The sequence below is a fragment of the Octopus bimaculoides genome, chromosome 18 (genome assembly GCF_046866305.1).
Source record: "Octopus bimaculoides isolate indiv1 chromosome 18, ASM4686630v1, whole genome shotgun sequence".
Lineage (NCBI taxonomy): Eukaryota > Metazoa > Mollusca > Cephalopoda > Octopoda > Octopodidae > Octopus > Octopus bimaculoides.
The window spans coordinates 1,163,957-1,178,956 of NC_142945.1; the positions used below are offsets into that span (position 1 = coordinate 1,163,957).

The 15,000-nt window shown below is 38.4% G+C and overlaps 1 protein-coding gene across 2 annotated transcripts in view; it reads left to right on the forward strand.

Annotated features, from left to right (window-relative positions):
- The window catches only part of LOC106881490 (uncharacterized), a 40,740-nt gene that overhangs the window by 24,062 nt on the left and 1,678 nt on the right, over positions 1-15,000 (forward strand). The window contains exons 2-3 of one of the 2 annotated variants that reach the window (XM_052974504.2): positions 13,100-13,272; positions 13,859-15,000. The exon at positions 13,859-15,000 is cut by the window's right edge and continues 1,678 nt beyond it. In XM_052974504.2, coding sequence (XP_052830464.2) covers positions 13,100-13,272; positions 13,859-14,077 — 392 coding nt within the window. In that variant the 3' untranslated portion in view covers positions 14,078-15,000. Of the gene's footprint in view, positions 1-10,396; positions 12,717-13,099; positions 13,273-13,858 lie in introns of those variants that run through there. The other variant, XM_089365583.1, reaches the window with a different exon arrangement.

Consider the following 15,000-nt stretch of genomic DNA (forward strand, 5'->3'; position numbering starts at 1 on the left):
TGTCTAATGGCCAGAAGGAATCTGCAGTGGTAATGAGGTCTAACCATTGTAGCAGCCTTGAGGGTCCCAGTTGCGTTGAGGGTCCAAGATGCATTGAGGGTGGTAGCTGTGCGCTGTTTATGTTGAGTGGGGTTTGCGGTATGATAGCGTTTCCTCGATAATATGTAGCAACTGTATGTGTTTTTGGTGTCGAAGGAGACGACAGTTGCCATGTCCCCATTGGAGGACGTTCCGTGGTGTCCGCTTATGGTATTAGTAGAAAATTGGTGTAAGGCATATGAGTGACCCTTCCGTGTAGAAGGCAAGGAGTAAAGGAAGGCTGGTATCATCGGGTGTAGAGGTGGGCATTGCTGGAAGTGAGAACAACTGTACCAATAATAATATTTTGGGAGAAGAGTGTAGGAGACGAAACTGCTTCACTGGCTCAAGTAGTAAAGTTTAACATGGTAATGGAGATTAATGAAGACATGCAGTGAAGTATAGTAATGCTCATGTGCAATGGCGGAACGTTGGTGCGTAGATTTGTATGTGTTCAAACGTTATCATACCAGATAGGTGTTTTGTGAGACGAATTAAAAAGTCTAGTTTAGCAATAGTACGTACTATTGTAATCTAGCATAGTAATGCCATAATTCGATGTGGTGGTCACTTATGATTGAAAGGTTTGTATACATACATATATAGATATACATGTACACATATATATGTATGCATGTATGCATATACATGTTTATATATGTAATGTGAGTGTGCATATATGTATATACACGCACATATATACATTTGTGTATGTATGTAAGTCTGTATATACATACATATATGTGTGCGTGAATATATATATATGTGTGTGTGTGTGTGTGTGTGTGTGTGTGTGTGTGTGTGTGTGTGTGTGTGTGTACATGAACCTATGCATATATATAACTATATATATATATATGCAAGTAGATACACGCATACATACATACATAGACACATACACACATGTAAGCATTGTTGAATAATGAGGTATAATGAGAAGGGGGTGAAACTCTGAAACCCTCCCACAATGCAACACAAAGAGGGATCTTGCATGAGTGCAGTGTCAGCTGTGCCAGCTGCACCTCAAGGGGCCAACACTGCACAGCTTGCCCTTTATTCTACCACAGCCAACACTGCACCCATTGTAATGTATTATTCCACTACAACCCAAACTGCATTCATTGTACTGTAGTCTGTACCTCACCCATTGTACTGTGGCCCGCACTGTATCTTGTATACTACAGCCTAAACTGTATCTATTGTACTACAACCCACATTGTATCTATTACAGTACAGCTTGCACTGCATCCAATATGACAACCATATCATAAATCTAGTATATGTAATGGTAGGTGTCTTGTAATTAGAAATGTCTTTAGCAAATATCCAGGGCTGCATGTATGTATATCCATGTGTATGAAGTGGTGTAGATAGGGAGCTGGTGAGGCTGGAGATTTGTATATACATGATTTCTGTGTGTGTGTGTGTGTGTGTGTGTGTGCGCGCTTACAACTATATAACTATGCCATCCTTGTGGTGATTGTTACATGCACGTTGTAAGGTTGCTTGTGGACCCATGTTGTAAACACAAACATTCACACACACGCGCGCACACACACACACACACACACACATATATATACATATGTATATATAGGTAATATACTTACATAGGACGGGCTTCTTTTCAGTTTCCGTCAACCAAATCCACTGAAAAGGCTTTTGCCGGCCAGTAGCAATAACAGAAGATATTTGCCAAGGCGCCACGCTGTGAGATTGGTCACCTATAATCATAAACTAATTAAAGCATTATTAACAGCATTACAGACCTATCAAACCCACTAAATAGCAAACAATTATTAACACCAATGAAACAATACAATACTACTATTACTACTACTGCTACAACTACGACTAATAATAGTAATAATAATTCGTTTCTATTCTAAGCACAAGGTCCGTAATTTTTAGGGAAGGGGCCAGTCGATTAGGTCGAATCCAGTACGCAACTGGAACTTAATTTATTGACCCCGAAAAGATGAAAGGCAAAGTCGACCTCGGCGGAATTTGAACTCAGAACGTAAAGACGGACGAAATACCGCTAAACATTTCGCCCGGCGCCTCTAACGTTTCTATCAACTCGCCGCCTTTAATAATAATAATAATAATAATAATAATAATAATAATAATAATAATAATAATAGTTGTAGTTGTTGTTGTTGTTGTTGTATATAAACTACGTATTAATGTGATGGGGTGTCGGTTGATCGGCTGTTTGTGCTCAGAAGGATCCACCGCTAGGATGTGGTTTCAAGGAGATGAGTTGTGGAATTTTGAGGAATACTGTGGAATTTTAAGATTTCCCACCAACAACATATCCATTCTCTGGAAGTTTGGTCAATGGGAATGAAAAATAGAATTTAATTGTAACTGGGAAATAAATTCAAATAATTCTTTGAAAAATGTAAATAACTTGATTAATAAATCGTTTCTTTGTCACGCAATGGGCCTGAACCCGAGACCACGTGCCTGGAAAGGGAGCTTTTTAACCACACAGCTATATGTACACACGCACACACACACACACACGCACACACACACACACACACACACACACACACACACACACACACACACACTACTGTTGCTGATGTTATCGCTGACATCGTCAAGATGACATCGCTATTACTAAACTCTGTTGCAAGAATATCGCATTAAACCGTCCGGAACTCGAAATGACCATTCTCTACCTATCCTCCATCAGCCCTACCCATTTCCTATAAGACCCGCCTACTCACAATAAGCCCCGCCTACATTCATTAAGTCCTGCTTAATCTCACTAAATCCTCACTCACCTTTATCTACTACACCCTACCATACTCACCATGTTAAAGAAACTACGAGACTATAGATTGCTAAAAATAGCAGCCAAATTTCCTTTAATTCACACATCTTGAAACTAATATAGGATTAAGTTTATTCCAGATGGTCATGGCTGGAGTATATATATATATTTTTTTCGTTTAAACTTATTCCTTCTCTAAAAGCATGTTTATAGTATCGTTGTTGTTGTTGTTGTTTAACCAATGGTCATTGTCTGACCAAACATTCCAGGCAGGCCCATCCATAGTGTATCTATAACTACCTCATTCGTGTTCTTCGAAAACGGTAGGAAATGATTTTGAAAGAATTTAGCTCCTTTTTCTTGCAAATCGAGCGACCATGCTCCCTCATTGATTTGTATAAAAACTTTTTTTTTCTATATGGAATCGATAAAATATATAACCAGTCATATACTGGGGTCGATAACAACATTCACCCAACATATGCATCCTTGTGATTATCTGAATAATGGCGAAAGCAAAAGGGCGCCAGGCCACGTTGACCTGTTTCGTTCCGGTTCTTTACGTTCTAAGTTCAAACCCAATCGAGGCTAACTTTGTCTTTTTATCTTTTGAGATCGATAGAATCCACTAACAACTTCCTTTGGTCGGGATTGCTGGTCTCCTGCCTTATCCAGAAACCACCCATTAAAAGGTTTCCGACTTCCTTTAGGGAGATATCGGGGTCAGAAAGAATAGAGAAGTCTGTTAGAATGTCTATATTCTTTTCAAGGCCCGAAATTTTGAGGGAGGGGGGGCCAGTCGATTAGATCGACTCCAGTACGCAACTGGTATTTAATTTATCGGCCCCGAAAGGATAAAAGTCAAAGTTTAATTATGATATCTGGGTGGTACATTTTCATCTCCTTGTCAGCCTAGGTAGACATATCCCAGTTTACGGTAACAACACAATCGACCTACGTGCTTCTATGTACTCCGTATTTACCATTTTCATGTGAAACTATCTACTTACTGAGAGGCACAAGCATGGCCGTGCGGTTTAAGAAACTCGGTTTGCAGCCATGTGGTTTTTGGTTCAGTTCCGCTGCACAGCATCTTGAGCAAGTGTCTTCTACTATGGTCCCGAGTCGTTCAATACTTTTTGAATGACGGAAACTGAGGAAGCTCGTTGTATATATATATATATATATGCGTGTGCGTAATGTATGTTTGTGGTTGTGTTGGTCCCCACCGTCACTTGACAATCAACAAGTGACCAATAGAATAAATACGTGACTTTAAAATAAGTAGTGAGGTTGATTTGTTGGACAAATGCGGTGTCCCAGCATGGCCGCAGTTCGGTGACTTAAATAAATAAAAGATAAAAAAACAATCGACAGAAACCTATCAGTTCCTATCTGTGTTTATAATCGATCTGTTCATGAAGTGAGCAATCGAACATGGAATGGTAAATTCTGCAATTAATGTCAACCTCGTGTTCAATTACGTATTTCAGAAGTTTGTGTGTTTCCGTCCTAATTTGTTGGCCGTGGGTCCACATTAAAAATTATATTTTCCAGTTGAGCAAGCGACCTGTCGGAGTGTATTTCTAAGGGGTGAGGGACGCAGAGTGTAACCCTGGGGAGTTTTGTTTTAATTCAATAAATATTGTTTATCCCGTGACTAATAACTAATTAATTATTTACGCCGATCTCTTTTATAATTAATTGAATTTTTTTGTTGCTATAGATTTATTTATGTGGGGGAGGAGGCGGGGAATGATGACACCTACCTTCCTTTCATTATATTTAAGGATTAAAAGTTATTTTTTACTAGCGGTATTTGGCCTGTCGTTACGGTCTGAGTTCAAATTCCGCCGAGGTCGACTTTGCCTTTCATCCTTCCAGGGTCGATAAATTAAGTACCAGTGAAACACCAGTGTTTCACTGGTACTTAATCGATGTAATCAACTTGTCCCATCCCCCAATTTCAGGCCTTGTGCCTTGAGTAGAAAGGATTATTATTATTGGTGTTGTTGTTATTAAGGCGGTGAGCCAGCCGAATCATTAACACTCTGAACTAAGTGCTTAGCGGCATTTCGTCCGTCTTTACATTCTAGCTTCGAATTCCCCTGAGATCGACTTTACATTTCATCCTTCCGGAATCGATAAAATAAGTACCAGTTGTGTACTGAGGTCAATGAAATCGACTGAACTCCCCCCCCCCCCCGCCCAAAATATTTCAGGTTTTGTGCCTTTAGTAGAAAGTACTACTACTACTACTACTACTACTACTACTACTAGGTAGCCCGTCAGACATTATTAAGCCTGTTGTTGTTGTTGCCCCTCTTTTGTTATCATTAGGAGTTTTCTGATTGTCTGTGGTCATACGATATTGTTGAAAGGAAACCGACCTATCAATCGCTGGAGTTATGTGCCGACGCAGGTAGCGACACCTGGTGGTGAAAAAGTGAAGGGACCGTCTTGACAACATGAATGGCGGCCATTAAAGGTCAACCCCAAGAATGCAAGGATTCATCAATAATCGTGTATTTAAGGAAGCGTGTCACAGACAGCAGTGTCATTAGGGAACACTCGTCGCTTCGTTTCAACCAATTATTCCCCCCACCCCTCTTGCCTAGGGGACTTTTAGGGTTCAAACAGCAACTTGCTTCAATTACCTGTCCGTACCATTGTCTGTCTGCTTGTGTGTGTTTGCATATACATGCATAGACGCACATATATATATCTATATATGTATATATACAAACATAAACACACACATAGATAGATAGATAGATAGATAGATAGATATGTATATATACATATGTATGTATATACACACATACATACGCACACACATACATTTATATAAACACCCCACAACCTTCCACAAACAATTATATATGTTTATATACATATTTCTTTATCGCCCACAGGGGGGCTAAACATAGAAGGGACAAACAGGGACAGACAAAGGGATTAAGTCGATTACATCGACACCAGTGTGTAACTGGTACTAATTTAATCGACCCCGAAAGGATGAAAAGTAAAAATCGACCTCGGCGACTCAGAACGTAGCGGCAGACGAAATACCGCCATTCTGCAAGCTCCTCGCCGCCTTTATTTATATATATATATATATATATATATATATATATATATATATATATATATATATATATATATATATATATATATATATATATATATATATATATATATATATATATATGCGTGTGTTTGTGTGTGTACATGTATCTCTTTGCATGTATGCATGTGTCTATTTATTTCTCTATCCAACTAGCTGTCCATCTATCTACCTATCTACCTTTTTACACACGCACACATATGTATTGTAAACAATTTGTAGATGCAAGTGCTACCAGTTGAAAGCTCCGCATACCGGATGCTAGCAGGCTTATGAGATCATCAGGAGAGACTTAGCTGGCCGAAACTTCGAAGTTACTAGCAACAATATTCTTGTTAAAGAATAATACATTTGTACTCTATAAAAGAATGGAGTAACCCCGCAGGTTAATGTAAGATTGGTTTTATCATAGATAAACATAAAAACAAACATTACACATACACACACACACATGCAAAGATATATATATATATATATATATATATATATATATGATCACTGAGGTATATAGTGTTAAGAATTGTATTTGATTGATGTATACTTTTGTGTACGTTTGTAATGTGTGAGTGTAAGTGCGTCTATACATATGCGTGAATGGATGTGTCTTCTTCTTTTTGTATGCATCTATCTCCGGTTGTCTGTGTGTCTGTATTTGTAAATGTGTTGCTTAGTTTAGCTGTTTGTGCGTTTGTGTGTCTCTATACGTTAATTGAATTTGTTAGATTTGTAATATACAGGTACACATAGAATAGAGAATATTTAATATAAACCTGTTATATTTCTAGATCTGTTATTGTTTGCTTGTTTCAATCATTAGACTTCGGCCATGCTGGGGCACCGCCTTAAAAGGTTTTAGTCGAACGAATCGCCCCGAGTTCAATAAGCCTCCTGTTTATTCTCTCAGTCGCTTTGCCATAAACAAACCAACACCTATTGGGGGACAAACACTGGTACACACACACACACACACCACAGGGGCTTCTATCAGTTTCCGTCAACCATATTCACTCACATGGTGATTTCAAGTCGCAGGAAGTCGAAGCAAACTGTTTTAAACAATAATACATGTAACTCCAACTAAATAATGCGTCGAGTTGCTTTTTCTTTCGTTTGATCACTCACTCGTACATATGTATATGTTGAACCGTTAATCCCTACACATTTTTCTATCGAAGAGCCTAGGCTCGAAACATTAAAGACTCCTCCATTCTTCTAGAGCGCTAAACTAATACACTTTTTTATTGCGCTTTCGCCTGCCTTCGTCTTTTGTTTTCTGTAAATTTGAACCCTATATATATATATATTCATGTACTTGTCTCTTCTCAAAGCCCGTTTTTCCAGCGTTCACCACTTCACCTCGTTATGGCTTAACAGCCCTCACCGTTTGTTTTTACTGTTTTGTTCTTACTGTCCTGTTTTTGTTACCACTTTAACCCTCCATAAAAATCCCAAATGTTATTTAATTTGCTTTGCGAGAAGGACTGTTTTAACGAAGTCACGTTTTGTCCCTACCTTTGAAACTCGGAGTAGATATAACAGGGGACAACTGATGAACGGAATGATCTTTATGTTGCCTGTTTCGGTGCTCTATTTGTTTCTTTCGTTGTTCGAAAAAGAAGTACGTTTTTCATGTTTTTGTTTTTTATGTTCTCGTTTCTCATTTTGTTCACGTTTTTTTTTGACGTCCCGTACACATATGTGCATGTATATATACATATATATATATATATATATTATTTATATTCATATTTATGTATATATATATATATATTTACATACAGATAAATATGTACGTTCATACATACATTATGTGCCTGCTCGCGCGCGCGTGTGTGTGTGTGTGTGCACTTTTATACGTCATTAGGTGAGCATTTCTTGTTGCTTGCAAATAAGCGAATGTCAATAAATGCTTGAGTGGAAACTCTTTTGTTTGAATATTTTTATGTCTCTCCTTCCCTCTCTCTCTGCTGAGGTTATTTCTGTTCCCAAATTTCGCGCTTAACACCAGCCAGTATAGACATGTGTGTGTGTGTAACTTACTATATAAGTACCAATGTGTTTATGTGTTTCAACACATACACACTCGCATATATATATATATATATATATATATATATATACACGTGTATATACAGGGGTGTATATACCGTGTGAATTTGTTTGTATTTATAAAACGACAGGGCGGAGATATTTGGTCATCTTTGGTAAATAGACACCATTAAGGTGGGACATTACCGGCTGATGGATTTTCTTCTTCTTCTTCTTCTTCTTCTGCTAGTTGTTTCTGTCTCGTTTCGTGTTTTTGTGGTGTTCCTTTCGTACTTGGCGTTATTGTTATAGTTGTTGTTTATGTCACTTTTGCTGGATTGTGCCCCTTACTTCTTTAAAAAGAAGATACACACAACCACCGCCACCGTTGTAACCCCCTCCCCCTACTACCACTGTCAACACCACCAAACGGTTTCGAAGCAAATTGGATCATTAATCACAAACATCTTACACACAAAGGCACAGATATACAACATACATTTCCCATCTTATATATATATATATATATATATATATATAATCGAACACACATACTCATCCTAGCAGTTCAAGAAGTAGCTCATCTCCGGAACTTTCTAGGAAGTAGTTCATCCTTGTAAATTTCCAGGAAGCCCTCGGAACTTCCAGGGAAGTACCATCCTCGGAACTTTCCAGGAAGTTGCTCAGGACTTCCAAGGAAGGCCTCGGAACTTTCCATTAACTCCCTTCCTTGTACCTTTCCAGGAAATATTTCCTCCCCATCCTCGGAACTTCCATGATGTACCATCCCTGGGGATTTGAAAGCAAAAAGCCAGTACTCTGAACTTTCCAGGGAGTAATTCCTCCCCCTTTTTCCCTTGGAACTTCCCAGCAAGTATTTCCCCTTCTCGGAACTTTCAGGAGTAATTCTTCCCCTACGCCCCTTCCTTGGAAATTTCCAGGAAGTAATTCGCCCCTCCTCCTCGGAACTTTCCAATCTATGCACCCGTCTCCACATGTGTACCATTTTTCACGCGAATCCACCCAGCCGTTGGTTGTGAACCTTGAAGCAAGAAAGAATACAACGGTCGCCCATGTTCAATTTATATTATAGATTATGTTATAATTAGCTAAATAAGCACGTACGTCCCGAACCTTAACACTATTTTCAACTTCATCTACAAGATCTTCCTTCTCCCCCCTCTCTCTCTCTCTCTCCCTTCCATCAATGCATTCATACATTTGTTGCTTAATGGCTGCTGGCCGAACCAACGAAACCGCCGTTCGTGTTACGCGTTCTTAGCTTTTGTATCTAAACAGAAGTCAATGCAACAACTGTGTTTGTGTGTACATACGAACATCCATACACAACTTTTATCCTTTATCATTCTTAGACTGCGGCCATGCTGGGGCACCACTTTGAACAATTTTGGTCAACGATTTGACCCCACTATTTATTTGTTTTTAAGCCAGGTCCTTATACTATCGGTTTTCTTTTGCCGTGCCGCTATGTTATGGAGAAGTAACCACTCCAATAACAGTTGGCCAGGGATGTTGGGGGACGAACACAAAGACACACACACAGATATATACGTATATATATATATATATGTCATTTTTGTGATTGTCTGTGTATGTATGTATGCATGTATGTGTGCATATTGCTTAAATCATACGAATGTAGACACTTCGAAACATTACATATATATATATATATATGGCACTAAATCTGACTAGGGTGTTAAAAATCACCTACGTTGCTAGAAATAAGAGCTAAAATGCTCTAATGTGGTAATTAACGCACATGAATGAAATACACTAATAGGGACCATAATTGTCCGAAAAAAGCCGACCGAGAATTCTTAAGACTGACGCGTCAGTCTCGGCAATTTCAGTTGTCATCGTCAGCGAAGCCAGCTCCGTGTTTGACTATTTCCGGATCTGTTTCTCTATTCGGACAATTATAGTACATGTTAGTGTATGTGTTTTTTAAATTTCTTTATTGCCCAGAAGGGGATGCTCACAGAGGGGACAAATTAGGACATACAAACGGATTAAGTCGATTATATCGACCCCAGTGCGTAACTGGTACTTATTTAATCGACCCCGAAAAGATGAAAGTCAAAGTCGACCTCGGTGGAATTTGAACTCAGAACATAGCGGCAGACGAAATAATGCTAAGCATTTCGCCCGGGGTGCTAACGTTTCTGCCAGCTTACTTGTGTTTTTATACATATGCGTTAACTACAGCATTGGAGTATTTTAGCTCTTATTTCTAGCAATGTAAGTATTTTTAACTACTACTACTACTACCAAAGATTTTATTTTTCGATTTGCATGAACCATATTCCTCTCAATCTCTCTCACTCCATTTCTGTCACAATTTCTATTAACTGTAGTTAGTTCCAGGTCAGAAAACAAAGTGAGAGCTACCACACGATTGAACCAAGCAAAACATTTATTTCTGACGAATGAAGATGTCGAAGGAAAGAAGATAAAGAGATTATGCGAAATAAAGAAAGAAAGAAAGAAAGAAAAGGAAGGAGACAACAAGAAAATGGTCAACAAAGTTTAACGGAAATTACATTAAAATAAGGAAGAAAACGAGAAATTCAAGGGCAATAAAAAATATGAAAACGTGTAATTTCATTGGTTTAATCTAAGAAAGAAGGAAGGAAGAGATAAAGGAAGAATTAGTGTTTGGTCAGGGTATAAAAGAATGAGATTAATTTAGAAGGAAACAGAAGTCGTTTCGTGTGTGTTACACACTGGTGGCTAAGGCAATTATACATAGACATATATATATTTGTGCATATGTATGTAGATATATGTGTATATATATATATATATATATATATATGTGTGTATGTTAATGTTTGTATATGTATATGTGTGTGTATATGTATGTACCTGTGTGTGTGTGTGTGTGTGTGTGTGTGTGTGTGTGTGTGTGTGTGTGTGTGTGTGTGTTCATTAACTTCACAACTACTGATAAACAAGTATTTAAGAGACAAGAAAGCGAGCCTTGTTTCTGAGCATGTTTCGAGAGAATTCTTCGCCATGGAGCCAAAAGCTTTGACTATGAGGAAGAATCTTGAAGATTTCTTGATAGTATATACATCACCAATATCCCCTTGAGGGCTGAAAACATCTCATGCTATGAGTACAAGACCGAAGAGGAGGTTTAAGGACACATTCCACCCTTTTCCTCCATCATTGCTGCTTCTGTTAATGATATTATAAGAATAAAATGTGTGTTGGTATGGAGACCAGCAAAATTAACGAAACGTCATTAAAAAGCATAAATTTAGTTCAATCTCGTAAATAAAGGTGAATGCTGATTTTTCACGGAGAGGACAATGTCTTAAGAAATAGACCTTGTCTCATATGAAAGAATTTAGATCTTATACTAACAATGTTTGACCTTGGAATGTACTGGGTTAGTAATTTGAAACAAATATAAATTGACGAACTTGTTCATGCGACTGGTGTTTCATGGAACTCCTCGCAAAAAATTTCGAGCGAGGAGTTGCGAATGAAAAGAGTTGCACCAAAATTTGTGCCTCAAAAGCAATCACGATCGAATGCTTGTCGTGAACTGAGAGGACAGATGGAAGTTGATCCAACAAACCTTTTTTTCGAATGTGTGTGTGTGTGTGTGTGTGTGTGTGTGTGTAGGGAGACAGACAGACAGAGATAAGTATGCTTCACAATAAAGAGGTCTCGGGTTCGTGACGTTTTGGACAAATGTCTTTTGCTAGTGTCTCCAGTAGATCTAAGCATTGTGACTAATGAGGGGGAGATGGAAACTTTGTGGAAGCCCGCTAGATGAACTACTGCACCAGTAATTCAAAAAGGTTCAGCTTTTCCGACAATATATCTGAAGTATTCAGTCACTTGGATGTTAATTTCTTGAGGAAGAGTGTCTGTTAATGGAACAGCAGATTACTTTATCGTCGAAAAAGCAACATAAACGACAGATGCGTACACACACACACACATATACACACGTGAATGTGTGTGTGTGTATTTATATGATTTTCTAAATGCATTCCCAAGCCCCAGCCGTCAATGGAAGCCGTCTTTCACACAAATGTATTATAACACTCGACATTATATTAATAGCTGAAACAGTTCTGTGGTGAGTGAAGATTGTTTAATTGGCATCGAATACCAACTCTCTCACACACACATGTACGCACGTATACACATAATTACATCATTAACTGAACCCCACCGCCACTATCATATTTAACTCTACTACTACCATAACAGCTACTATCATTCTTGCCTACGTTTTACTGCTATGGCCATCTCCACCTCCACCACTTCCCACAATAACATCTCCATTATACTTGCGTTATTTAATACTTCTACCATTCCTGCAACTAGTACACCACCATTACCACAACCACCACGACCACCACTACTGCTATCGCTGCAATAAGATCAACTACTATAACAACATGAACATCACAACACGCCTTCTCTCTACTTCTGTCTGTAATGGGTAACATCTAGCCAGAGGATAATACAATTAACATCGGCGCAATAATTATTGAGGACTGTTAATTAAGTACGGAAGCAGTATTAGCAGTAGTTGTTGGTCTTAGTGTATCTAAGCTGGTATTATGTACGGCTCTTCACATTTTTGTTATGTAAAGTGAAGTTGGTGAGGTTTTGATTAGTAGTTATCTGATGGTGGTGGTGGTGGTGGGGGGGGGGAAGAGATTGTAAATTTTTTTGCTATCTCCGAAGAGGTGCCAATTCCCGAAACGTCAGCTTCCTCACCTCACCGCAACATGCAAACCTACACAAACTCAACTTCAACTGATGACGTTTCTTGACGTACCCCACACCGTCATTGGACTACGGATTTTGTACTATTACATCGACCCCAGTACTTAGCTTAAAGTTGTTACTTATTCTCTTTTCTTAATTTTGTCAAACTGCTAAGTCATGGGGGTGTAAACGAACCTGCACCGGTTGTTGAGTTCTAGGAGGCGAACACACTTTCACATTACACTTACAGATTCCGCGTAGTCTTAAATGAAGTTTTGAAAAATATTTCAAGTAATGTTTGCATTTTTTTCTCTTTATAGTTGGGCATGACGGCGCCTTTATTCTGCCCCCTTATAGAAAACCGAAACGTATTCGAACCGCATTTTCGCCATCGCAGCTGCTCCAGCTGGAACAGGCATTTGAGAAGAATCATTACGTGGTCGGTCAGGAACGGAAAGAACTTGCAGCTGAGTTAAAACTAACGGAAACACAGGTCAGTTATCCCCCTTTGCTTGTTATTTAAAAAAAAAATTTTTTTTGCAATTGTTGTAGATGAGTGTCCCAAGGCAGCAAAGATTGAGCGACCACGTAGAAGCTCCCTGTTGTTATTGTTTGACCCCAGGTCAACTCTGATTTAGCAGGTATATAATCGAAGGTTTGATCACTGAGAAAGGGGATGAGCTTGAGGTACACTCGCCCTTCTCCACCTTCATAGCCTTGCCAGAAAATGGTGACCATCGAGTTTGGAAAGTCTACTGGAACATTTGAAAAAAAGTTGCACGAATATCTAAACCTGTATCTGCTACTCGAAGTAAATTACAAAAATTAGACCTCGATACCTTCCTTTTTTGGGGTAAAAGAACAAGGTGATGGTCTCGGTCGGAAAGCTTTTTGATGTTAGATTCTTTTATTACTGATGACCCTCCGCTGATGCCACTAAATAGTTTTACTAAATACTATTAGTTCAAAGTAGACTAATAATTTTCACCCGTTCTATATATAAGTCCACCATTACAACGTTGCTACACCAGTAATTTGTTGGGGCTTTATGCTCTAATCTTCCGTTCTTTCTTTTGCAGGTCAAAGTTTGGTTCCAAAACCGTCGCACCAAACATAAACGGATGAAAGCAGAAGAAGAAGCAACCTCAGCTTCTGCCAGTACCACCAGAGAAGAACCGTCATCTTCATCACGAGCCAGATCGAAGGATATGGAAATCGATCCGACAGGCTTAGATCCCATTGATTATGATGGATCTGATGAAAATTCTGATTCGGAACCAGGTCGGATTGGAACATGATGGCCATTTCGGGGGTTGACACGATCAACAAATCCGTTACTCACGCATCGATTTGTCTTTTAAGAAAACGAAATTAAAAAAAAAAAGACAGCGCAAAACGAAAGGAAAATAAAGACTATATCCATAACACCACCAGGGGGTGCTAATGCCTCTTTATTGTCTATTGTTGCTCTTCTACAAAAACGTAAGCAAGCTTGGGAAAATAAATAAATAAATAAATAACGGTGATGAAATCTATGGAGAAAGGCAAAACAAATGTAAAAACAACCTGAATAAAAATAACAACATTGACTATCATCATGAAAAACAGAAATAACATTTCGATTACATGTTGAAAATATTTGAGAGATATTTAGTAGAGTTTTTGAAGAGAGTGTAATGAGTCAGAGTGTGAGAAAAGAAGGAGGAAAAGGGGGGGGGGGAGATAGAAACGAGGAATGAAAAAGAGAAAGGTGTGTGTGAATATATATATCTTTGTATATGCATACATATAGAGGTATATATATGCATGTATTTAATGTTTATACTTATATGTAGTTATGTATATATGTGTGTATATATGTGTGAGTATACGTGTCTTTCTATGTGCGTGTGTGTATATATATATATATATATATATATATATATATAGGCAGAGTGGAACAGATTATGATGGGGAGTGGCTGTGGATGACGGTGGCAGTAATGGTAACAATAAATAAATTAATAAAATGAGAAATTCTAATTAAATCTAATACCTCTCATATTTGTAGGTAAAACACAAGGAACATATTTACACACACACACATACGCATGCATACAAATGTGTGTGTGGACACAGTCTATGCTTTTAATAAGGGCAAGAATGAAATGGCATCTGCCGAATTGATCTGCGATTAACTGGAAATAATATCGTCTAGTATAGCTACAGTAGCCTGGAAAACT